General features: G+C 48.9%; 1 protein-coding gene across 1 annotated transcript; it reads right to left on the minus strand.

Moving 5' to 3' along the window:
* Positions 1–367: 367 nt before the first annotated feature.
* Positions 368–24,209, minus strand: dennd4a (DENN/MADD domain containing 4A). Its single transcript, XM_060061848.1, is given in 32 exon segments — positions 368–1,337; positions 1,518–1,582; positions 1,684–1,846; positions 2,525–2,642; positions 2,747–3,030; positions 3,033–3,142; positions 4,572–4,753; positions 4,919–5,010; positions 7,126–7,345; positions 7,783–8,714; positions 8,846–8,926; positions 9,415–9,522; positions 10,115–10,237; positions 10,480–10,624; positions 10,745–10,873; positions 11,649–11,855; positions 12,332–12,464; positions 13,019–13,152; positions 14,646–14,666; positions 14,940–15,085; positions 15,831–16,049; positions 16,338–16,438; positions 16,818–16,993; positions 17,221–17,365; positions 17,746–17,804; positions 18,064–18,130; positions 18,434–18,669; positions 19,618–19,787; positions 19,954–20,023; positions 20,169–20,415; positions 20,948–21,297; positions 23,998–24,209. Coding segments are annotated over 31 exon segments (5,334 nt in total). The 5' UTR covers positions 21,262–21,297; positions 23,998–24,209; the 3' UTR covers positions 368–1,200.
* Positions 24,210–25,803: the final 1,594 nt, after the last annotated feature.

The following is a 25,803-nucleotide window of genomic DNA, read 5'->3' on the forward strand; positions in this document are numbered from 1 at the left end:
CACTCTCTGGCCAATCAGTCGCCGGCCGTCTGCCGACGTCACCTTTTAGCATCGGCTCAGCTCGCTTGGAACCTAGAACGAGTAGGTACTAGAAAAAGCAGCCACTTCAGGTACCAGATACCATGGTACCGCGGTGGAAACGCAAAAAATGCGAGCTGAGTCGAGTCGTGTCAAGCTGGTACCATGCAGTGGAAAAGCGGCATTACTGTCCAATGCCACTCGGTGGGTCTGGAAATCATTGGCTGGAGTTTTTCGAGCCCTGCCCGTTCCACAGATGATTGACTTGTTTAATTTTCATGTCAGTACTTCTAACTCAGTGGCTGTAAGTGGGTTATGATAAGTAATTTTGCAAAAATTGCCAATAAAAGAGAATTCCATACCCAACCTTTAACAACTAGGTAGGCTGTTGTGTCACACGTTTTGTTGTCCTGATTGGTCGTTGGCCTTTTCTATTGCGTTCAGAGGCATTTTGGTCGGCACCCTGTGATTACACCGCTTTGAAATCCAAATGAACCGAGAGGTTCAGGACCAGTACTCGGTCTGGCGGTATCAGACCAGCGTTCACTAGTAATATCAGCCGATACATCCGTTACTGTAGCTTCCAATACAGCTGTACATTTACTTACATAATCTTTTATACAGCAAGATAGTGTAAAGAACTGCCAAAGTGCTTTTAACATGTAAACATCTTAAAAATGGTCTCACAGACCACAGTTGGTGTTCAGACAGCCCAACACAGACCATTACTAGTTATACTCCCACAGCTCGACAGAAAAGTAAAGTCAGAACATACACTGTATAATAATTACTTGTACAAACATATAGGGTGACATCAAAAGGACAACATATTACAAGTTACAAATACAGAGACGGTTTCACCGTACATCTCACTTGTCACGTTTATAAAAACCCCTCAGTGTTGCTTCAAGAGTCTGTTTGGTTTTGTTCTGTTTTTGTTCTACTGTGCTTCAAAAACCCCAGTCTTTAACTTAACTCGAACAGAACGAAACCTCCCCTTTCTAAAGGGGAGGTTTTGTTCGGTTAAAGTCTGTTTTGTTTTTGTCTTACTGTGCTCCTTAGGTTGTTCGGTTTGCGTTGTAAAAGGTCCTTGGTCCTGAGCCTGGTTCCAGCAGAGCAGCATTGAGCGAGCGACGGTGGTGGCAGTGGTGAGTTCGAGACCCAAGAGGGGGCGGCAGGCGCTCAGAGTCCGAGCTCCCCAAAAGTCCTCCTGCACTCCATGACCCCCGCGCCCGGCGGTCGGTCACAGTTGTGCGTCAGCATGACCTGACCGGGCGTCAGCCGGTCGTACGCCATCTTGTACTCGCGGTCGAACGCGTCTGCAGAAGACCAAGAGAGGGTTCTGTTGAGCTCAGAGGACTGCAGAGCGATAAAACAGCCCTAACTAGATCCTCAGCGAACTCACTCCGGTGGATGTTAACATTTCCACTTTATTTATTACGACTGTAAAGTTGCAACGCAATCAAAAGCGAATTAGATCTAGCTTCAATGGCACTCACCCATATTAATGTTGCTGCTGCCCAGTGCGACCAGGGCGAGGAACAGGATGTCACGGTACAGGCTCCTTTACGGGGGAGAGGGGCAATAAATGTCTTGAGACTCCAGTTCATATCATCTAAATACAAAACCATTATAAGAACCATACCCTTCCACCCTCCCCCCTACCGCTGTCTCTTGAAGCCCATCTCGGGGCCCAGGAGCTGGATGATGTGGCTCATGGGATGGTAGACGTCGCTCTTCTTAATGGACCTCACAATGCCCTGAAGCTGCTCCACCGTGAAGAGCTGCCCCGCCTCACAGAGCCCCGAGCGGACCAGGGAGTTGGCACCTGTAGGGAGGGAGAGAGAGGGAGAGAGGGAGGGAGGGAGGGAGAGGGAGAGAGAGAGAGAGAGAGAGAGAGAGAGAGAGAGAGAGAGAGAGAGAGAGAGAGAGAGAGAGAGAGAGAGAGAGAGAGAGAGAGAGAGAGAGAGGGAGAGGGAGAGGGAGAGAGAGAGAGAGAGACAGAGAGAGACAGAGAGAGACAGAGAGAGAGAGAGAAAAGATGAGATTGGGTGAAAGAATGGGAGACATTAGAATAGAGAAAGGGGATTCAGAGAGAGGGAGAGAGAGAGAGAGAGAGAGAGAGAGAGAGAGAGAGAAATAAAAAAGAGATGGAGAAGAGAGGGGCGAGACAGAGAGATAAAGCACAAGAAAAGTCACCCTTTTCAAAGGCACATTTGTTATCGCCCATCATCACTCCACGCACACTTGAAAAGCGCAGCTGAATCCTGACGGAGGCGGGCATCAGCGAAAAATCATCACTGAAAAATGCATGAGCTCAAGCGACAGTGTGCTTCATACTCGAGCTCCACCGGCCTCGTCTCGATGACCTTGACTGCACTCGTCAGTTTCGTCCACCTTGCCTCTTTCCCCCTCAATATTGTTATTGCTCAACAAGAGATTGAATCAGCCGGGATGTGTATCGATTGCTCTGCCGTGTAGACGCTGTGATACTAGATTCACTCACAGTGTGTGTTCCACAGCACGTAGCAGGGCTGGACCTGGTCCTGGTGCAGCTTCAGGTTGTCCCACATGATCCTCACCAGCACGTACTTATCGTCCTCCGTGGATACGCTGGGAGAGGTCTGCAAGAGCAAACCGTGTGATTAAAACACACGCGAGTCGATAACGCCCGTGGAGATGAGCAGACGCGGACGAGCGCCGTGTTCAGAGGAGAGCGGCGGCTCACCTGGTCTCCATGGCGACAGTGCTGCGAAGCCATGATGAGCGCGGGCAGGTTGCTAGGCAGCTCCAGCCGTTTGAAGTACCACACCAGGTTCCAGAAGACGATGGGGTGCTGGTCCACGATGCTGGGGGTGCAGATCACCTGCTCGCCCTCGTTCCCCAGAAGGCTCTCCAGCTCCTTCCACAGCACCAGGGGGCTCAGGTAGGGCACCGTCACCGGGGCCGCGGGGGGCCGCTGCGGCGGGGGCCGGCTCTGGGGCCACGGGCGTGCCGGAGCCGCCGGGGGGGTCCGGGTGGGGGGGGAGCGGCAGGAGACGGCCCCGCGGAGGGCTCTGCCCCGGGGGTCAGTGACGTGGACGTGTCTTCCTCCTCGCTAACAGGATTACCTTCCTCTTCAGTGCTGCAGGAGGGGGGGAGGGGGGAGGGGTGAATGAGGCCATGAGAGGAGGACTTATATGTTACCACCAGGCCCTCATTGCTCACGGTCTCACTCGTGCGTGCGCGCGTGCGTGTGTGCGCGCGCGTGCGCGCGTGTGTGTGTGTGTGTGTGTGTGTGTGTGTGTGTTTGTGTGTGTGATCCACCCCAACCATGCAAAAAAAACGCGCGTGCGTGCGTGTGTGTGTGTGTGTGTGTGTGTGTGTGTGCGCGTGTGTGTGTGTGTGTGTGTGTGTGTGTGTGCGTGCGTGTTTGTGTGTGTGATCCACCCCAACCATGCAAAAAAAAACGACTTGCAGGACAAAAGACGTGCGAGATAACAGAACCCGAGCCCCGGTCCACATGAGATTAAGAAGACAGGTTGTGAAAAGCTGCAAAGGAGACAGCGTTCGCAGGCAGCTGAATCTCTATCTCAAATACAGCTAAACACAGCGAGACCAGTCCTAATTGCGCCAATGTGAAACATAACTCTGTTCTGTGTGTGTATGTTAGATAACATAAATGTCTCCATTGTTCCCATATCCTATCCCTTTACCAGTGAAGTAGCTTAGATAAACAATGTGGACCTTTCATTTTGTAGCCCTTCAAACGAAGATACTACAGCTGTTCTGTCTGGGGCTTAATGTTTACTAAACTCTAAAAGGCTGCTTCACGTGACTTATAGTTCTGACTGGAATGATATGCGAGTTGATAAATACAGAGATATGACTTCCAATTTCAAGACACAACATAAAGGTTGTATCAGTGATGTTGGGTGATGTCTCTTCTGTGGGTACTTGAAGCGAGACCAAACAAACAGAGCCAGCTCGCTCCTCCCTTCCGTGTTTCGTGCATCCAGTAAAAGCCATCATGAACGCAGCGCAAAACCCCACAACACCCACACCTTGTCGGTGATTGGTTGGAATACTATTTATTTGGGTTTCGAGTGGTTGGTAGTACCATTGGTTTTTGTGTACGATCTCGGAGCATAGGCTGCCTACAGAGACACTTTTTTTTGACAGCCTGCTTATTGGGTGGGCAGCTGGAAAGATCAGATGAATGTGATCATTGTTTTGGCATGAATCGCTGATACAACCTTTAAGGTTCCACCAATGCCATGTCAGTCTAATGCCTAGGCTGCGTAAAAATATATAATAAATAATAATAATCTCGGAAATATTTTCACCCACCACTCGCAAATAAAGACAGTCAAATAAATAAAAATAAAACATAAGCAAACCACGCGCATACCACATATAGGCGGAGCTGGGTCGGGGGTGACCTCGCGGGGTTGGCCCTTGAACTCCATACGTACTATCAAAGCCCTGGTACTAGCACGGTGGTGGCACCCTCACACAGACAGGCTACCGCGGTGTGGGTGCTGTATGTTGATGACCACAGAAAGGAGCGGTACCTCTGGCTGCTGAGGGGCCTCAGGTCCTTGATGTGCACGTTGAGGAACGGCACGAAGGGCGTGCCGCAGAAGGGACAGGTGCTGTTGAGGTTGGAGTCGTCGGCCGTCCAGCCCGCCATGATCTCCTCGTCGTACACCAGACTGTCGCAGGTCTTGCACAGCGAGCAGCTGGACATCAGAACCTAACGACAGAGTCCACAAACACTCGGCATGATTCCCGAACCGTGTGGTGAGCTGAGTCTGACACAACGGTGTGAAGGATTCATCTGGCTCTGACGCTGGTTTCAGCGGTCCGACGTAGTCTTTAGTTCATGCGTGCGGCGGGTGTAGGTGTCTCTGGGACTCACCTCGACGGTGTAGTTGTGAGTGGGGTAGAAGCGGCCCACATCAGGCGAGGAGTCTGGAGTGTGGGGGCCTCTGGGAAACGGAGTCAAAGCACCTGGAAACAATACAGGAGAAATACCATAAGAAACTGGATGCTGTTCTTGGATGGTTGAACTAGAAACTATGGGCGACCTCGGCCAAGATTTTGCAATCTGATTCGTCAGGCCCAAGACACATCATTAACTGATCGTCGACTTGTTTTTCATATCCTTATGCATTTATGCACCTCAATGATGCCTGACTTTTGTGACTTTGGCTCTGTTTGAACGCTTGAAAATAATCGATTGACTATAGACAGGGTTTCCAACAGCTGTCTATAGGCGAGGCGCAGTGACTCCGCTAAATGACTAACCTTGACTAATCTATAACCTTTCACAATATGACGACAATCTGCACGTCCGTTTATGTTAGCATCTGTATTTAATTGTACAGATTTTTTTTGCCTAATATTCTATAATATAGGCTAATATAATATTTTGCAATTAATATAATACATATATAGACACAAAAAGTAGCCAGTCTCTGTGGAAACTGAGATATCCTTCTACCTAATGAGGTACAGTATTCACATCCGATCAGGATAAAACCCGCACCGACAAAGAGAATGTAGAAGCGTTGACTGATTACTAATTCAAGATGCATATGATTATGACATCCAGGCGGCACCTTTCACTGCAGCACAGCGGTGGTTCGCTACCGTGAATCATTTTCTCCAGCGCGAGGGGTACGGTATGAAAGCTGCTGTTGACACAGTTTGCATTTACTTTTTGTATATCATCTTTAATGGTTAGGAAACTATGAAGAGCGAGCAAATCCTCCTCCCCCAAAAAAGAGCATTTCATAACTTTTATGTAAAGGATTTTTACTTTGTAGAAGCCAAGCCATGCGGGGGTATCATTCATTCAGCACTCCCACTCTCCAAATTAAATTCCTGCTGTTAAACGCGCACTATTTTCCCGACATGACGATTTGGCTATTAAAGACGGGAATGTTTCTATCGAAGGTTTGAATCGCTGAAGATTTTGAGATAACCCCTACTTTAAACATGTTGATTTTATCAAAGGCATTTCATTGCTCGATGTATTTGTGTAAAATGTATACAATCATGAAACCTATAGCTGAATATAACTATCAAAACACATAATTATTGTCATCCCTGTAGTGCAGCACTGCAGTACATGTGGGTGTGCTAGGGTTTTTTGGCATAATAATGAAAAAAACAGATTTGGTGCATCAGCTACACTGTTAAATAGATCCCATGAAGCCCTCTCCCCCAAAACACTGAATCTGTGAATTTTTGCTTTGCAGTGCAAGCCCTGCTGTACAGGGTGTGTATGGGCATGTGTGCGCACAAACACACACACACTCACACATTCACACACATACACAGGTTGAGGAGACTTCTGCCTACACACTGAATTAGCCATGGTGTCTACTGGCCTAGTTCGCAGCAGCAGCACCAACACCCCGCTATCTATTCTTCTAAGCTTCTAAGCTGGTGCTCATCCTAAATATAGATCATGCAACAAATGTTCCCAATAAGTTTGGATGCGCAGTCAAGAGTGTGATAACACAAAATGACCTTCGAGCTACCCGTAAGAATTCACTGCAGTCGGGTCGATGTGAATCATTTAGTGGCCTTAGACGACAGCTTAAAAACGTTTTAACACAAGTTGGACGGTTAAAACGACAATTAACATTTAGTGCCACGAGGCTTCCAGTGTGCAACAGATTGTTCCCGAAAGGTTTAAAAGTGAGGGTTCAAAAAAAGGTTTAAAATGACTTATTCCCTCTAGGTTAGCTCAGAGAGGTTTCACCATTTGATCCGTCCTTTCAACAAAGAATTCAGAACTTAGTGCAGAAGCCAATGATGTCCTCCTGCAGCACCAGGTCACATTCCTGCTTCGCTTGTCCAACTCTAATACGCTGTTTCATTTGGCAAGGCATCATGTGGTCCACGTAAGATATGCTCCGAATGCTATTTCAGCTCTTGTCTTTAATCCTATAACTCACATCAACACGAGCCTTTTCAAATCCTAATCAGATCCTCAGCTCAGCCCTGTTCTCTATAAAGCATGGCTGAACCTTTGGCTTCCTGCACCTGGGCTCTCTCCTTCTCTGCTCCGACACACCCCAGGGGAGGGCGTCTGCTGGGGACGGTGGTGCTGACCTGAGAAGGAGTTGTGTCTGAACACCCGGCTGGGGGTCCCGGGGCTGTCCAGGGCGGTCCGGAAGCCCGACCCGGGGCTCCTCCTGAGGCGGGCCAGGCTGCCGTGCTGGGGGGACGTGAAGCCGTCGGGGTCCAGGTAGGAGTCAGCGTCCAGGAGGGAGCAGCAGTCAGGGTCCCCCGAGGTCAGGGACGAGATGCTCATCTGGTCGCAGTTGGCGTCCTGAAGACACGGAGAGGAGGAGGAGGAGGAGGAGGAGGGAGAGGAGGAGGAGGAGGAGGGAGAAGAGGAGGAGGAGAAGGAGGAGGAGCATGAGGAGGAGCAGGAGGAGGAGGAGGGAGAGGAGGAGCAGAAGGAGAATAAGTATCTTTAACTGTAGAAGGGACTGTCCCCAACATATACAAACACTAAATTAGACTCAAGACTTCGTTAGCATCTATTTGATGTTCAATACAGAAAACGACCACCACCAATTTTTTTCTCCCCTAAGAGACCTCAGTATAAGGATTTAATCAATCAAATCTGGACCAGGTTAAACTTTAAGTGTAAGCATCAACAACTAACAGCCTAGCCGCCTGATATTTGCCTTCTCTTTCATTAAAAGAGGTATTCTGGGTGTTGGCCCGACAGCCGAGCCGAGGGGATGTCTGCTCACTGACCTGGCTCAGGGAGGTCTGGGACGAGAGCCGGGAGTACAGCCGGCTGGCCTTCTCCGCCACGCCCTTCCCGGCGGAGAAGAAGCTGCTCTTGAAGATGTCCAGGGTGGGGGTGAACAGGGACTCCATGGAGAAGGAGGAGGCGGAGGGCGAGGGCGAGGAGGGGGAGACCAGCGACGAGGGCCTGTCTCTGGGGGACACGGCGAGGGGCAGCGACGGCGACGTGCTGAGGCGCTCCCGGGACCGGACCCGGAGCTGGAGGCTGGAGTTGGCGCGGAGCAGCGGGGGGGGCCGGTGTGGGGAGGGCGTGGCGCAGGCGGGCGGGTCTGCCTCCGGGCCGGCCGTGGCGGGGGGGTCCTGGGGGGGGTCCGGGACAGAGCTGCGCACTCTGGAGGGGCTGCCCCCGTTGTTCATGTAGGTCTCTATCTCCTCGGCCAGCCCGCGGCGGGGCGTGGGCGGGGCGCCGGGGGAGGCCAGCTGGCTCTGCTCCGCCTCGGCCGCCATGAGCGACAGGGGATCGAACCCGCGCTCCATGTCCGACTTGCTCACCGCCCCACCACTGGGCCTGACTGTCCGCCCTGGGGACTGGGGGCTGGTTGTGGGGGTGGTGGTGGTGGGGGTGGGGGTGGAGGTGGGGGTGGTGTTACTACCGGGACTCTCCGCCCCGTCCCTGCAGCTCCCGCTCTGCTCCACCAGGGCTCTCTGCTTGTTCTTCCCAGCGTCCAGCTCCTCCTCCTCCACCCCACGCAGCCTCACGGCCGTCAGGTGGGGCTGCTTGGTGGAGCCCAGGGCCAGGGCCAGGGCGTTGGGTCTCGGGGGCCACTGGCCGCAGGGCAGGAACAGAGACTTGGGCCTCTCCTTCTTCGGTGAGACCCCACAGGGCGCGGGGCCGTCGTCCTGGGAAGGACCTGAACGCGTTCCGCTGACGCCGTCCCCTGGGAGCCAAACAAATCATTTTGTAAGAGATTGAATATTGATTATTGGAGATTACTTCCAAGACCGTGATCAAGCCAGACGTCAGAAGACGAACGGCCATCATGTAGATCTTCCTGGGAGTATAACTGACCAGCGATGCTGTTTGAAGACGGCGGACTCTGGACACTAAGAGATGCTTGGCTGAAGGGAGGGGACTCATCGTGTTCAGATGCTGTCGGTGTGAACACAGGTTACAGTAAGGACTCCTCCCTCAAAAGAAGCTTTAGTCCTTTTTTTTGCCAAAATATATTTTAACAAATTAAACTATTGATCAGTAATGTACGTGGTCAGCATGCATTTTGGTTGAATTCAAGCTTAAGCTACTGAGGGGATTTCAGTCAGACCACAAAAGACCTTGGGTGTTCATTCGGATAAAAATGAGCCCTGTTGCCAAGCATTGATTTGGTCAGTTACGCAACAGATTCCTGCAGCTGAATCTCTGACTATCTCTATCTCTATCAAAAACAGCTAAATATAGGCCTAACAACAACAACAACAACAACAACAACAACAAAAGACCAAACAACAATACAATATCATGTTTTGATATCATATCATCATTAGCATAAATGTTGCCCGTATTGTTGTCATTATCCCTGCATATCATATCCTGCTGACTCATGTTATTATGCAAGAGAATACATTTCCACCCGAACTTACAGGACTTCCGATGTGTGTCTTTGGTCTTTTGGTCAACCAGTGGTGTGTTGTCGTTCACTCGTTCTTCCTCTTTGGAGAGTGAATCATAGCCTTGGTCTGACTGGCCGCCTGTATTGTACAAAAAAACAATGTTGAAAGGATGCACATTCATGTTTCTTAGTTTCCTTACAAGCACTTCATTTGTTATGCATCCTTTTTTCCCACCCAAAGGGAATATTCTAGTCTTGCCTGTTATTCTCGAGTGTGATTTCTCTGTGGTAGTTTTTTTTGCGACTGATCTCACAATCCTTCTTTTGTTGTGGGAGCGAGCGTTGTGTGACGCTCCTTAGGGCTTAGCTGCGCCGCGCTCCCAGAATAGCAATGCGGCAGCTAGCTAACGACGGGAGCAGAATCTTTAAAGAGATTAGCTATGAGAGGAATGAAAACAGCCGTAATCATCAGAGGGATAGCAGAGTGGGGGGAGATTATGACATTTGTTCTAAGTGGCTTGGGACTGAGTGATAAAGAGTGATGGAGAGACGATGTCGCTCATTTTCATGTAGGATGATTTGACATTTGCTGTCAATTACTGCCAACATTTCACACATCAGCAGGGGAGTTAGGAGAGGAGGAAATATAACCCCCCCGGACAAAGGCGCGGAAGAGAAGAGAGACATAAGCTTGAAGAATGAGAAACGACGAGCGTGACCCAGCTAGCTACCTGTGCTACATCCATCATCGCTGGAGTCCATTTTGTTGAAGTCGGCGTCGATGGAAGTGCGCTCGTTGGAGTCGTTGACGCTGTCCAGGCTGCCGTGGCTGACCGTGTCCAGATCACTGCCGTCTGAAAGGACCATGAGAGGGACAGGTTAATGTATGAACCGGGTGGCGGGAGGGGGTACATCACAGTGGATCAACTTAGTGAGCCAGGAGCAGGTGTCAGACAGTTGGGAGAAGAAAAGACCAGTAAGGAGGCCTTAAACGGGATTAAATCGTCCCCTTAATTGTGGTAAGTGACCCTTGATACGGGGGGGGGGGGGGGGGGGGGGTCTACAATAAGACCCCCGACAGTGGGGGTGGTCTCACCTGAAGCCTGAGGGTCCCTGAGGGCCGGCAGCTCCTTCCGCCCCACCTGCTTGAACTGGAGGACCCCCAACACCACGTTCCTCAGCTTCCCCCACAGGAAGTAGCCCCCACGGGTGCTGGAGGGCCAGGTGCTCTCCAGCACCGCCTGTCACAGGGAGACTTAGTGAGCACGCACCGCCCCGGGTCGTAGCAGTGGGCCGAGTATCGCTAGCTTCTGTCCGCTGCTGGTTGAATACGGGGGGGGGGGGGGGGGGGGGGGACTCACCTTGTTGTAGTAGCCGTAGGTGATGGCGTTGGGTTGAACCCCGGCCTTCTTCATCTCAAACAGCACCCTGACAGCCAGCACTGGCTGGCCGTACTGACCGCACAGCTGCATCAGCACCCGGTAGCACACCTGCGGGACCCCGGGGGTTCCCCCCTCATCATTCAGGGGGTTCTGCTTCAGCGAGTCCCCCTCAGGGTCGACCATATCTGGGGTCTACCCTCAAACAGCGTTGAACTCACTCACACAGCCATTCTACCCAAAAGGTGGTAATGTATCTGGTTTGTTCCTCAACATGCCATTTTATCACTGGTACTTAAATAACTATTTTAGAGGAAAAGGTTAAGCTCCCCAGACACTTACAAAGTATACAGCCACAGTGTGTGTGGATGGTGAGGCGGTTTAATTTGTAGGACCTCCTCCGAGATAAGCTTCTCGGGCTCCTATAATATAACGAGTGGTGGCGCAGTTGATATGCAACATCGCTCATTAAACAACGAGGGTATTAAAAAATTATCACAAATTTGCCCACGGGTCGTAGCCATGGTGATAACCCCTTTTAAGCCTCTGTGAATCTGAGACATACTATTCCTTTCATTTGGGTAGCCACAAGATCTTCTCTAGTTTAGCCTATATGGACAAGCTATTGAAATGATTGAATGATTTCTGAGCCTATGGATTACAACCATTTATACTCACGACTCCGGGAAGAGCAGAGTATAACCCACACTTGGTACGTGATTTTATGGGTGCATCTTATGTAGCGCATCAATTCCTCACAGAAGAGACAGCAGACATTTTGTGCATCAGGCGGCTCAGCTTTATAGACTCCTCGGTTATTGAGCTGTCCCCCGGTTCGGCCGCGGTCCCCCGTAAACCACACAAAGACAGAGTGTCTGTGTCCTACCTCGTCGGGAGCTTGCAGCTTGTCGTCCTGCATCTTCCTCAGCAGGTCGTAGGCGGTGCGCAGCGCCCGCACCTTGGAGGGGCTGGAGCTGACCAGTGCTGGCAGACTGATGAACCACAGGCCGTAGCAGTGGCGCAACAGGCACCGGGACCACAGCTGGGGCATGGACGACTGGGTTTTGGCCATCTTCTGAGCGAGCTTGATCTCCTGTAATGAAGGACAACAATGGGCGTTACAGAGGAGAGGGAGAACATGTTGCAGAAGGTTCTTTAGATGAAGCCTTAGCTGCATATTTAGGTGGAGAAAGGGTTGGATTCTGATATTTTATGAGTCAGATATGTGTAGATCAGAATGCACTGAGCAAGTTGGAGGTTCCATAAAAAATAACAAACAACACATTAACATTAATTCAGTCTATTAAGATGAATCATTTTAGGACAAACTGATGAACAAGATATCAGGTGCAAAATAACTTTGACTGCACACCATTGGTGTGTGTGTGTCCCTTGGGGAAGCAAACTTTTTCATTTTAGTCCGCCAACAGGCTAAGTTGTATTCTTGAGTTTTCAGCATGATGATGAGGTTAGCGTATCATCAAGAAATCTCCAGAGAAGCAGACGATAGGACAGAGCAGGCTGCCGGAGGAGGGTGAGCCGGGGCTACTGGCCCGTGACGGGGCTCACCTGCTTGGAGCGCCTGAATATGGCTGTGGGGCTGGCCGGGTGGTGGTGGCGAGGAGCCATGCCGGCTGACGGAGGGTTGGACCCCACAAACGTCTCCAGAAGATTAGCGTTGAGCACCGGGAAGCCGGAGTAGCTGGACACAAAAACCAGGAATCCACACAAAAGATTCTCATTGGGCTTATCGGACCGCAGAAACAGACCTCTAACCTGTGTCACCCCACGTGGACACGTTAAACACACACCATGTGCTCAGTGAAAAAACAAGGGAGAGCACCAAGAATTCAAACTGATGGCTCTCGGACTTAAAATGTTCACAAAGCCCTACGCCACAGACAGATTCAGCGTACATGCAATTTAAGATAAGGGTCTCGCTTAAGAGTTACACTGCACACACTGAAATATGAGAGGTGTGTGTTCTGTGTATACACGCCCTGCTTGCATGTGTGTGTGTGTGTGTGTGTGTGTGTGTGTGTGTGTGTGTGTGTGTGTGTGTGTGTGTGTGTGTGTGTGTGTGTGTGTGTTTGGTGTGTGTGTGTGTCTGTGTGTGTGTGTGTAACCAAGGGCATGTGTGTGTGTGCGTGCGTGTGTCGTGCGTACGTGCGTGCGTGCGAGTGCGTGCACCGATGTGCATGTGTGTGTGTGTGTAGTCAGAGGGGGTCCTCACGGGCCCTGTGCTGTGACCAGTACCTGTAGCAGAGCGGGTGCTCCTCCCCAGCGGGGAGCAGGGGCAGCTCTGGGGGGTTGATGTACACCGTGTGCTCCGAGTGGTGCGACTCGTCCAGGTCTATCAGTCTGGTCTCCTCCGGTCTCTCGCTGTCAACCTGCTGCACAAGAGAGACGTCCGCCTCCGTCATTGTCCCTTCTACCTTAACCTTACCCCGGGCCCACTTGGGGAATAAAAAAAATGAAAAAGGGCACACATCTATGTCTATAAAGCGACCAAGCGTGGTAGATGTTAGATCTAATTAATTAACGATACGATGCTCGCTGACCTGGACATAACTGTGTGAACTTGTGCTCAACTCTGGACAATCTCTCACCATAACAACTCCAAAAGATCTGAGCCTGGCACACTGAGCAGCGAGCAAATCCTGGGGGAAATGCTTTCATCCACATGGCCTCAAATGTCACCACTACCTTCCTTTGAGTTCTCCACAAACAACATCTAGAGCATTAAAAGACGTTGAATTAAAAAACACTTAGTTCAGAGAGGAGCTCACTTGTTGGGTTGGGCTGGGTTTGAGCTACAGAAAACGCTATGGGGTTGGCGACCATGGCTAGAGGACCTCTGAACCCTTCCCCAGGTCAGGGACCATGGCCAGAGGAACCTCTGAACCCTTCCCCAGGGCCCCCTGTCTAAGCGGGGGCCTTCCGCTCAGAGAGTGAGATTCAGCATGCAGCTGTGGCTGACCTCCATGCAGCCCCTACTGCCCGGCACTGCAGTTCCCCTTCAACCCCCCGCACCAGAACGGAAGAGCTCTTTCTCAACCTCCCCTGGTTGAGAAAGACTGCATTGATTCATTCAACCTCAGCAGAGCTGAGGTTGAATGAATCAATGCTTCCACTTCTCAATAAAGGCCACAAGATCCACTCATACGCAAGGGCCAGCAGTTAACCACACACACACACACACACACACACACACACACACACACACACACACACACACACACACACACACACACACACACACACACACACACACACACACACACACACACACACACACACACACAGCTTTTTCACGATTGCACAAGTCAGAAAGAAACAAGGGAGGATGTCTCGTTATGTTTTTGTTCTTCTCTTTGTGTCCTGATATCAACATCTTAAAAACCTGAACCAGTACTGACGTCCGAGCCTAGACGGGGCCGGGAGTCGTGTTTCTTCAGGACAGAGGGCAGGGGAGGAATGCACGGAGGAAAGCTCACATGGAAATAATTCTTCTCTGTCTCAATGTGGCTGAGGCCAACAGTACAGCAAAGCCCTTTGTTGTGGTCTGCTAGATTGACAGTAGAGTCCGTGAGACTCCAGTGAGGCTGACCGACTGACGCAGAGGGACCGGGGCGATGTGCACGCCAGCGCACAACACCTTTCATTCTCGCTCAACATCAATGTCCCTAGTTATCATTTATTCACAGTGTGTGTGCATTCGCCCAGACACGCACAGAGACGGATCGCATGCAAACACAAACACTCGCAGAGCCTAGCCCCGCACTGAAGACGAACACACCGCGTTGGACATGGACGCAGATCATTGCTGAAGGAAAATGTTTTGGCCAAAGAGAAGCAGAACTAGACTTCATAGGACACCTACCTTGCCGCCTGTTGAGAATAGCTGCTCAGGCAACGCATCATCCAGAGGAAATGAGGAAAGGAAGAAGAAGGGAAGGAAAAGAGCCAGAATTTTTTTAAAGGACAGTTTAAGGGAAATGTCAGAGCATTAATTACTTTTAGCCTGCTCCTACTAATGCCGGCGCCATTCTCATTAGGAAAGCAAATGGCGTTACACGAGACAACATGTGCATCGGGATAGAGAAGACATGGGACGAATTGCTACCTCCAATGCATTCAGCGTCAAGCGGACAAACCGTGGCTCCCCAGACCTCACCTTGTCCACACACTCGTCGAAGAAGGCCAGGCTGGTGTCCTTATCGCTGACAAAGGAGCACTCCTCGATGAAGCGGATGAACAGCTGGGTCTTGGTCATCAGGGAGTAGAACTTGTGATGAGATCGGTCACGGCTCTTGAGGAATCCTTACAGGAGATAGTGTAAAAAACACACAGGGGTTAATGACAGATTTATGAACGTACATACAGACATTCCCCTCTATCGCCTTTGAACCTTAGGTCTGGACTGCTGCGACTTGATACGTCTCATTTGGGGTGTGAGGTGGTTTCCAGTGTGTCAGAGTCAGGGTTTTCTTAGAACAACACTCAGCATGCATGCGCACCGTTAGTCAACGCTGTGGTGGAGGCAGTTGTGTAGATTGCTTGATAACATAACAGCGTACAGATGTGTGGGAGGGGAGATCTGCTATTAATCACAGTGAGTTCTCCGACATGTCACCCCGGACAAAATTCCACCCTGGGCTTAATATAAATCACCGCTGGATCCACAAAGGTGATTCAAGCCATTTGTCAACTGGACCTGGATTTATGAGAAGCTGTCTTATGTCCACCTACTACACGCTTACATGAATCATGTCCCACGCTGAACTCAATTTAACAACGCTGCTCTGAAAGGGTTCAGCTTATTTTCGATTGAAGAGAATATATCTTCAAGAGAAAATATCTATCTTTATAGTCTACTAATTTAAGAACAGGTTTCAAATAACAATTCCAACTAAGATATTGTCCAACAAAACCTTTGTCTAAACAAGCAAATATTTATTTTATGATTAATAATATAAATGACTCCCCTGTCCAAACCGACGGAAACCACTTTAATATTGTGTTCACATCTTTACACCCGCAGAGGGTCTTTCCCGCTGAGGTCTACCTTGGTGGTCAAAGAGGGAGCTGGCGTCGGTGGTCTTCTCAGAAGGGGCTTTAGTGATGGGCAGCAGGTAGGAGCGGTAGCCTCGCAAGATGGCGGCCATGAAGCGCAGAAAGGCCTCCTGGATCTCCAGCTCCAGGGTGTGCAGGCTCTTTCCCCCGTTGAGCTCGCTGTCGGTGAGTGTCTGCTCCATCTGGCCCTCTTGACCGCTCAGCTGTCCACCTGAAGGGACCCACGTGCACAACCAACTGTTCCTCACAATGTGGACAAGCTATCGTTCCTGGTTTTATTTTCAACAGGGGGCTTTTGTAACCAGAGGTACAAAAATTATCAATATAATCCTGTAAATATAAGAATTCATTATTTTGTTTGATTTAGTGAATGTAGTTTCAAGTGGCAACACTCATGTTGCATTTCTTTCAAAATAATGTGTTGATATTCACAGTTCAAGGACTGGGTATTGAACACAAATGAAATAAGTGATAATAAGTGATAATGAGTTGCCCTTACCGTCAACAAGCTGCTGGTAAATCTTGCCTAAGGTGTTGAGCAAGTGTTTACAAGCCCTCCTGGGAAGGACCTTCCAAGTCAGAGCTCTCTTGTCCTCCTTACTGCAAACACAACATATGGTTTTCATTCAGCTGGGCGGACAGTGGGAACACATTTGGGAGACATGTATGGGGAGGGAGACGGACTCACTGACACCAGTGCTGACAGTTTAATCTCCCCCAGAGCAGCCTCTACTCGTGTAGGGGAGAGATACAGTGTTTCAGTGGCTGCTTTCTTTAATGTGTCAATGAAAATGTTTCAAATTCCACTGGAGTTGCTTACACATGAGAGGAACTGATGGAAAGATTACGGTAGATAACAAAAGTGAGGCTCGAAGTAAAAGAAAAAAGACGTGTGAAAGCAATATGACAAAGGGGGGAAGGGGGATACAAGTGCCAAAGGGTTGACATCAATCCTGAACTGAGGTCAGAGGTCACTCACTGAAAGATAGTGTTTGTGTCCAGGTCCACACAGGTGATGTCGGCGGGAGGCACATAGAGGTCAAAGTAGCGGGAGTCCATGCCCACGATGAAGGGACACGGGGCGCTGAGCACATCGGCCAGGGCCAGCGGGCACAGCGGGATGTAGGGGCACGGCCAGTGGAACGGGAAGATCATCTGGAGGCGTGGAGAGTGGACAGGCAGCATCCAGTAAGCCCGAGAATGAACCCGGTCGCTTTGGTCTACACAATGTATTCCAGTCACTGCCAACACTTACTGTCAGTGTTAGCTAGCAAACAAAATGAAATATGAGTAACAGTCTATAAAACATTCGGTTCCTTTCAAAAGTCGGCACAATGCCTCCCCTCTTCAGCAACACGGGTGAAGGAGAGAGCAGGACTCACAGACACGAGCGCCTCCGTCACGCTGGTCAGTACGGCCGGACGCAGCGAGTGGACCAGGATCTTATGCTCGGTCACCGCCAGCACCAACAGGCTGGCCGCGTTCTTTGGACCCAGATTCAGGAGTAGTGTGGAGAGGCTGCCACCACTGCCATACAAACACAAAAATATACGAATGATCGCACAAATAAAGAGGACACATGACCAAACACACAGACATGCAGGCAGTTTGCAGGCACGTAGGCCCGCGCGCACGCACACGCACACACACACACACACACACACACACACACACACACACACACACACACACACACACACACACACACACACACACACACACACACACACACACACACAGATACACCTTAAGTTATTCCTGCGTCTCCTAAAATAGACATCAAGCATGTGTTTTATAACAGTGCCAACGAGGCCAACTAAGAAATACACAATGAGTAGGTGTATCTCTCCTGTTCTAGGCTCAGACAGCGGTGAGTATGTTGCTCGAGTACAAAGAGTGAACATTACCTGAGTGGCAGTGGAGAAGACACTGGCTGGCTCAGTATCACACTGTCATGCGGAGACAACTGCAGAAAGACACACACAGGCAGACAATGTTTCTATCTCTTTCTCCTCAAGTCCAATCAAACTGGGATCAGTTGGGAGCAGGTTGAACTCTGGTGGCTTGTGGAGACCAGAGCCACGCAGACCACTACAAATACAAGCCTGCGTGTGGAACGACTGTGTTCCCGGCAGTAGGGCTGGCGTGCAATGTGGCCCGTGAAGCCCTTTGAGACTGCAGCTGATGAAGGGCTATAGAAAAACAACTGACTTGACCGGACTGACCTGCACGAGGATGCGTGGTCTCTGCGAGGAGGGGAAGGGGACGGTCCGCATGAAGTGGGAGATGTGCCTGTTGACACAAAAGGGTTTCATTGAGTTGTGTAATGAAGGGCTGTATGCAAAGCTAATCTTCCCTTTGGGAACCACCACAACAACACCAGCCAAAGAACACTTCTTCTTTATCTACAACCACGACCACTACTATTGTAACTAATACTAATACTACTACTTCTACCACTACTACTTACTGCTAGTACTACTACTACTACTACTACTACTACTACCTCTAATACTTCTACTACAACAAGTACAACTACTACTTCTACTACCACTACGACTACCGATATTAGTACTGCTACTATCGGGGTCTTACTTTTCCAGTGGCAGTGCGTGCGGCCCGGAGATGGAGTATCGATAGAGGAATGTGAGGAAACTCCGGAAGGCCTGGAAGAAGGGCCAGTGGGAGAGGAGGCAGATGCTCTTGTTGCTATGGACGCTGCGGCTCCCGTCGCGGAGGTCGGACGTCTGCAGCCCCAGCTGGGCACGCTGGCGGTCTGTCAGACTCTCCCGGGCGTAGGGCTCGTAGAACTGGATAGCTGCCCCGTACACCTGCACGAAGAGCAAGGCCCTCAGGGATCAGCGAAGAAGAAAGGTTGCCCAGGAATAGACCATGGAGCACAGACACCCAGGAGGACACGATACAAACATTATCGTATTCATGCCTTATAATGGATACATTCCTGGGACTTCTTTCGTGTTCTTAACCAGGCCTGGTCTAAACGCAAATCACGATTCTGTTCTTTCAATGCGGCAGTTGAAAAAAGAAAGGGTAAGTATTCTTTCTTCCAAATGACCGGATGATAAAAGCGGCAGTGAGTCCGTCGGGACCAGTGGGCTCCCAGGCGCTTCACATTTAAGGAGAGTGCAGCCACCCATGGGAGCGATCCATTATTCAAAAGATCATCTGAAAAAAAACATATTTGATGCTGCAAAGCTTTTAAAGGAAAGCTGACTTTTAGTATTCTGTCACCAAGTCTGTGGCCATCCTCTGTGGAAGCCAACCTTCATAAGTTTGTAAAGAGGGTCTGGCCAGTACTATGATGGCCGTCATCAAGCAGCAAACGTGGAATACCTTTTTTTTTGCAGAATGGCCGTATGCAAAAGATTGGATTCATATGTGCATGTGTCTTTGAAAGTTTGGCCGTATGCGTGTGTATGTGTTCACGAGTGGGTTATGGAAAGAACTTTAAAAAAATTTAACAACTGGGGTTGAAAGCTGCAGAATATTATTTATTGAATAATTAAATGAATTGTCCTATAGGGCTTTTGTTTAACACAATGTCATCCTGCAATGCTCGCCACCATTTTTCGGAGCACAGGAGCATTTTAATAGTTAATACGATGGTAGTAATGGACTTATGATCATGTCTGGTAATCATTTGTGAAATGATTAGTCTTTATGGGATTTTACAGGACTGCATCTCTCTTGAGTCCTCTCTATATGGACGAGTATCGCCAACTACAGATCCTGAGATGCATTCTGTGGAGGGGGCTTACCTTTTCCCCGGAGGCTCCAGTCAGGACGAAGGTGGAGAAGACTGGCAGGGAGTGCTTGGTGTGAGCTGGCCAGCACTCGATGTTCGCCCCCATGGGGAGGCAGAACATAGGCACAGGCTCGGGCAGGGGGAAGGACTCATAGTCCTCCTCAGGGTACCGACACAGCAGCCCTGCGCACAAACACAGCACAACAAGAGGGCTCAGGTTCTACACTCGATGGTCAATTTGGAAATTGCAGATGAATGACGTTATCTGCATGGTACAATGTATAGATTGGGTTTCTAACAAATTGTGACTTCAGGCTGAATTGAGACGATGGGTCATGCACTACTTTACCTGCTTCGTATGCTATCGCGTTGGTTTTGGCCAGAGACTTCTTGTAACACAGGTAAACCGAGGATCCCCACTAGAACATGAAAAAAGCACAACGACGAACATCATCAGAACCAAGCCCGGGTCTGTTTCCTGCAGTCTACCCGGACCCCCCCCCCCGACAGTCCACAGCATCCACCACTCCAACGCCCCTCCCTCTGGCCCCCGGGCCCACTCACCATGCTGCTGTTGAGGTTCTTGTCCACCTTGCAGAAGGTGTGTGGCGAGGTCTCCCCCTTGCCCGGGATGATGATGCAGACGTCGGTGACGGCCAGGGAGGAGTGGGGCTGGATCTGGGGGGCGCGGCGGTAGGTGATGTAGATCCGCTGCGACGAGGAGCTGCTGATGTTGGCCGGGCGACCGGAGGGCGTGGTCTGGACGATGTGGCATCCCGGCTTCAGCTTCTCCTTCCACTCGTACAACACGCTGTGAGACAAAGAAACACGTGGCGAATAGTAATACATATTGAGACATATAAAAGACTGTTAGCCTTGTTCATTTGACCCGCGACATAACCTATTTGATAAATATGCAATGTATCATTATTTGTGCAATAAAAAAGGTTAAATTAATCAAACATTTGTTTTAATGAAATACATAGCTCTGATCACAGGCATTTTGGAGTCAATAGCTGGTGTTCACTGTAACGACGAAAAAAAACTCTGAATTTGATAAGAAAACAACAACACTAAACATAAGTCACATTTATAAAATGATTAGCGACTCGAAGGATTCACAAGACACTAATCGTCAAAGCGAGAGTGAAACTGTAAAATAACGACCACACCGCAGTCCCTCCACAGATTAGCACAGAGCTAAAATAACCCCGACCCGGCCGCCCCACCCACGAGGAGGTCAACCTGCTGGATGCGCACGCGAGCGGCTCAGAGCCGTCTAAGGAAAGCGAGGGATTACTGTGGCCCGGGAGACGGGTCAGTCCCCGGGGATTAGCGCTCACCCCAGGTCTGTCAGCGGTGGCTTATCCCTGCCCCGCTTGAAGCACAGGAAGATCTGCGGCCCGCGCAGGCTGGCCCCGTTGAGCTCGGCCGAGAGGCCCGTGGGCGTGCTGTCCACGCTGGTGAAGCCGGGGGGCACCTCCTCGCCCAGCGAGCGGATCACCACCGCCACATCCGTGATGGGCGCGTTGTTCCTGGCGGAGCGGGCACAGGCGTGGTCCGCCAAGTGGAGCTCCTCCTCCAGGGGCTTGGACGTGGCAGTGAGGCCGGCGACCACAAAGTAGTCCACCACACGAGGTCCGTTGTCCTCCATCATGAGCCCATGCCCTCTGCAGACTGGGGTCTGCAGTCTCTGGAGGAGGAGAGGTGGAGGAGAGGAGGGGCAGAGGAGGGGCAGAGGAGGAGGAGGAGAGCAGGAGGAGGAGGAGGAGGAGGAGGAGGAGATCAGCACGAGAGGAGGGGGAGAGGAGGGGGAGAAGAGGAGGGGAGGAGGGGGAGAGGAAGAGGAGAGCAGGAGAGATGGTGGAGAGGCGGAGGAGGAAAGCAAGCGGGATAGGGTGAAGGGAAGGATCTTTATTAAAGCTGTGTTATATAAAAAAATCCATTAAATATCATTCAAACAAGAAGCCCCCACGCTCCGTCTCACTGAGACAGCCACACACACAACGAAGAGAAGACGAAGAAAAAACCATGTTACATAAACCAAACTATAAGAAGGGAATACACAACATCTGGATGTGCTTTGTGTGCACTGCTGTTCCCAAAACAAAGCATTACGGGGAGAAATATGGCCGCGCTTTAGAACGCGACCTTCCTATGCGCCGTGACAGATTATCTAAAATAAAGCACATGCCATTGTCAAAACACACCATTTGTTAGCCTATGGGGTTGGCTCTTTGGCCTCTATATATGGGCTACAGAAATAGAGGAAAGGGAAAAATAACAGGCACTTTAGCACGGCAGGGATGTAAGGCATAGCTTGTAAACAACTCTTTTTTTCAGACACCATATACTCCACATTTCCATAAAATACAAATAGAGAAGGCTTTCCATGGAGGCAGCTTGTTCTCCGGGTATCTTTACAGCGGGATAGTTTATTGTGCCTTAAACAGGGGCCTGCTTCATCTCCGGTTCCTTCACAGCATTCACCAGCAAGCTGATAAACAGGTCGTATTTCTCCAGCTGAGGGAGGCAGCAATAAGCTGCCGAAGATAGCTCCAGTCCTCCTCATACATCAGGACTTAAAAGTAAGGTTTATTATCATGTCGTTCATTTAAAACCATGGTATTAGACCCATGGTGTCTCTGTGCCATCCCCTCAATAAGCAGGGGGGCTGGGACAGAGCAGTGCTTAAGGGCTAAAGGAAGGAAACTTAGGCCCAATCCCATTTCTACCCCTTACCCCTTCCCCTTACCCCTCCCCCTTGTTTTGAAGGGGTAAGGGGAAGGGGAAGGGGTAGAAATGGGATTGGGCCAACTCCAAACACTGGAAGATCAGATAAGCAATGCAAGCGTGTTGCCTGACTTGCATTGATTAAAGTCATCGTTGCTTTCGTCAATATGCATATCTAACAGAGACAAGATTTTTTAATAATCTAAATAATCATAATTGGCATGCAACAACCTTGGTAAATAGTGTTAATAGTTGACAGGAATTCACGATGATTCTGCATTACCGAAGTCAACAAGTGTCCTAGCGTCGCTGGGGCGGAGGCAGGGCCCTGTTTCTCTACAGAAACAAGGACCTCATGCTGGGACGTCCCACACATATTAAGGTTTGAGGCCTCTAACATGGGCTTCCGTTATGATGTTCAACCGATCTTAGCTGCACATTGCGTAAAATGATATGGGTGCAAGATCACTGACTCATGCTTTGAAACTTCCCTGAAACTACGTGCAATATGTCCTCCATCAGTAGACGGACTCTGACATCACAAAGACGGAAGTGTACAGGATGCTGCCCTGACCAGAAGCAACATCAACACATCACTTGACGTAGTCATGTGCATCACACGTAAAGCAGAACTACACTTCTGTTCCAGGGAAACAATTTCTCAACAATGATTTAAAGAGAAAAACATTGCAATTATTTAACAGTTATAAATAGAGGGTGGCAATGGATTACAGTATGTGTCGGATGTATACATTCATATCATTCAAATTATTACAGTAGCGTACAACAACTATTAGCATACTTCAGGGCTGCAGTTGAAAGACGATTTCTGGATTACAATTGAACCCTTTGACCTGTGCTTTATGCTTTAAGCAAGAGAGGGCTGAGAGTTTGTATCATTATAAATAAGAGAATGACCAGTGGCCTGGTTAGCAACAGCAGTAGCAGAAGCAGCCAGGGATTAGAAAGGATGGGCCAACAGCAGGGGGCCGGGGAGGATGCACCCTGATCTGGGAGCGAACACCAAAACAATCAACCTTGCATCTGTTCTAGGCTGTAACCATAGATGCCGTAGCGACTTCCTAGCCCCCCAGCGTACTGCAAACTGCTCGCACACGCCTCCCCTGTTTCGCGCATTGATACACAAGAACACAACACTGACCGAGCGGTGGGAATGCATGCATTATCGAATGGATTATAGCCCCGTGTTTCCATTTGTCCTGTGTTGCACTTGGATCAGAGCATTCACTGTGTAGGCTAGTACCGTAGGTGTGTTTTTCTCTCGCATTGTGTATCTGTAAGAAGCCATTTTACGAGCCGAAGGGATACAGTGCATATTAGCCATAGCCGTCCCCAGACTACAATGAAAAGGATGGAGCATCATAACAGAGATATACCCATACTCATATAGGCCTACACAGTTACATATAGCAGGACAAATTGTTTGTTTTCTGGATATACTGGAATAATAGGCTATAGCCTATATCACATCGATCGAATAGGCTGCTACTTCAGATAACTGTCAACGAAAGCAGAAAAATACAAATGTGAGCACCACAAAGCCGAATAAGTATGGGCAAAAAAATAAAATGGAAAAGGAATTTACATCTAATCTCTTTACTACACATGTTTTTAGTCTCAAATAACGGTCTGTACTCACATCCAAGATTCTCGACGATGGTCTGATTGATCTGAAGAACTGTAGATGTTTTAAATTACCCAATAATCACGTGAAGTTAAACGTAGAATAAAGCATAATAAAGATCTATTTAGATTTTTTTTTCTCCCCTCTTTATTATATGCCGTAGGTGTATTTTCCAGGGGAATGACAGACGCGCCGCTCGTGGCCCGTGAAGCGCTTTATTGAGAGCTGCGCTGGTCACGTGACTGGTGACCGACCACACCCACGTCATGTGTGACGTAGCCAATGCATTGGAGTTCACACGTTTGCCTCATTTTCAAGCAGTTTAAGTCAATCACATATGCATCGCATATGATAACTTTGATCCCAAAAATCAGGATTACCCTGATCCCAGTTGAAGGGTGGATTTAAGTAGGCGTTCAGGGACAAAATGTAATATAACTTTTAACTTTGTGAAATAAGGAAATATATTTTTTATATACTTGATTTGTAAAATATTTGACGTAAGGCTACATATTAAGCCTTTCAACGCATTTAAGGAAAGAAAAAAGTTGTTCTTTGTTAAATATGATGATCTGTCACTTTTTAAACGAAAAACCAAACCAAAACAAACCAAACTTAAGATAGATCCACATCCAAAAAGCAGGGCTTCAAAAAGATGGTCTCTCCAGAAATGAAAAACTCTGAACATCCTTGGTTTGGTTATTCATTTGATAATAATAATAATAATAATACATTTAATTTAGAGGCGCCTTTCAAGACACCCAAGGTCACCTTACAGAGCATATAGTCATCATTCAAAACTATGTAAAACAGACTAGGAATAAAAGGAAAACAGAGGTTAAACATGAAGAATAATAATAATTAATAACACTCAAAGACGCCTAAAGTGAAGGGGGGACCTCACTAACCACCACCAATATGTAGCACCCACTTGGGTGATGCACGGCAGCCAATCGGTGCCAGAACGCTCACTACACACCAGCTTGAGGTGGAGAGTTAGGGATGAGGTGGAGAGTGAGGGAAAATAACATATTTAAACACTATCGACCATATTTAAACACTGTCGATCACATTTAAACAATATCGACCACATGTAAACACTATCGACCACATTTAAACACTATCGACCATATTTAAACACTATGGACCACATGTAAACCCTATCGACCACATGTAAACACTATCGCCCACATTTAAACACTATCACCCACATTTAAACACTATGGACCACATTTAAACACTATGGACCATATATAAACACTATCGACCACATTTAAACATGTAAACCCTATCGACCACAATTAAACACTATCGACCACAATTAAACACTATCGACCACATTTAAACATGTAAACCCTATCGACCACATTTAAACACTATCGACCACATCCAAACACCATCGACCACATTTAAACACTATCGCCCACACCTACACACTATCGACCACATGTAAACACTCATGATGTGGGTCAGATGAGGGTTCTGAATATAAAAAAGAAAAAAAAAGAATGGGAGGGGAGGGGATGTTTGTATTGTTTTATTGTGTTGTCTTCTGTCTCGTCAAATAATAACACTTTTAATCTTAAAAAAGACAGACTGTGACTATTCTACCTGTTGTTCTTTACATAAACAGTATACTACATTGTGATATGTAGTCTGGCCCATTTACAGCACTGGTAATCCGGATTTGGTAATCCTGAAATTTTGCATCTGGATCAAGGTGATCCAAGCCAATGTTGCTGGGAGAAACATTGGAACAACTGGGCTAGTCAGTTTTACTTGTGTCACCGTTTTTTTAACATTGGATTGGATCAATTTAAA

Source organism: Gadus macrocephalus, chromosome 9, assembly GCF_031168955.1.
Source record: "Gadus macrocephalus chromosome 9, ASM3116895v1".
NCBI classification, from domain to species: Eukaryota; Metazoa; Chordata; class Actinopteri; order Gadiformes; family Gadidae; genus Gadus; species Gadus macrocephalus.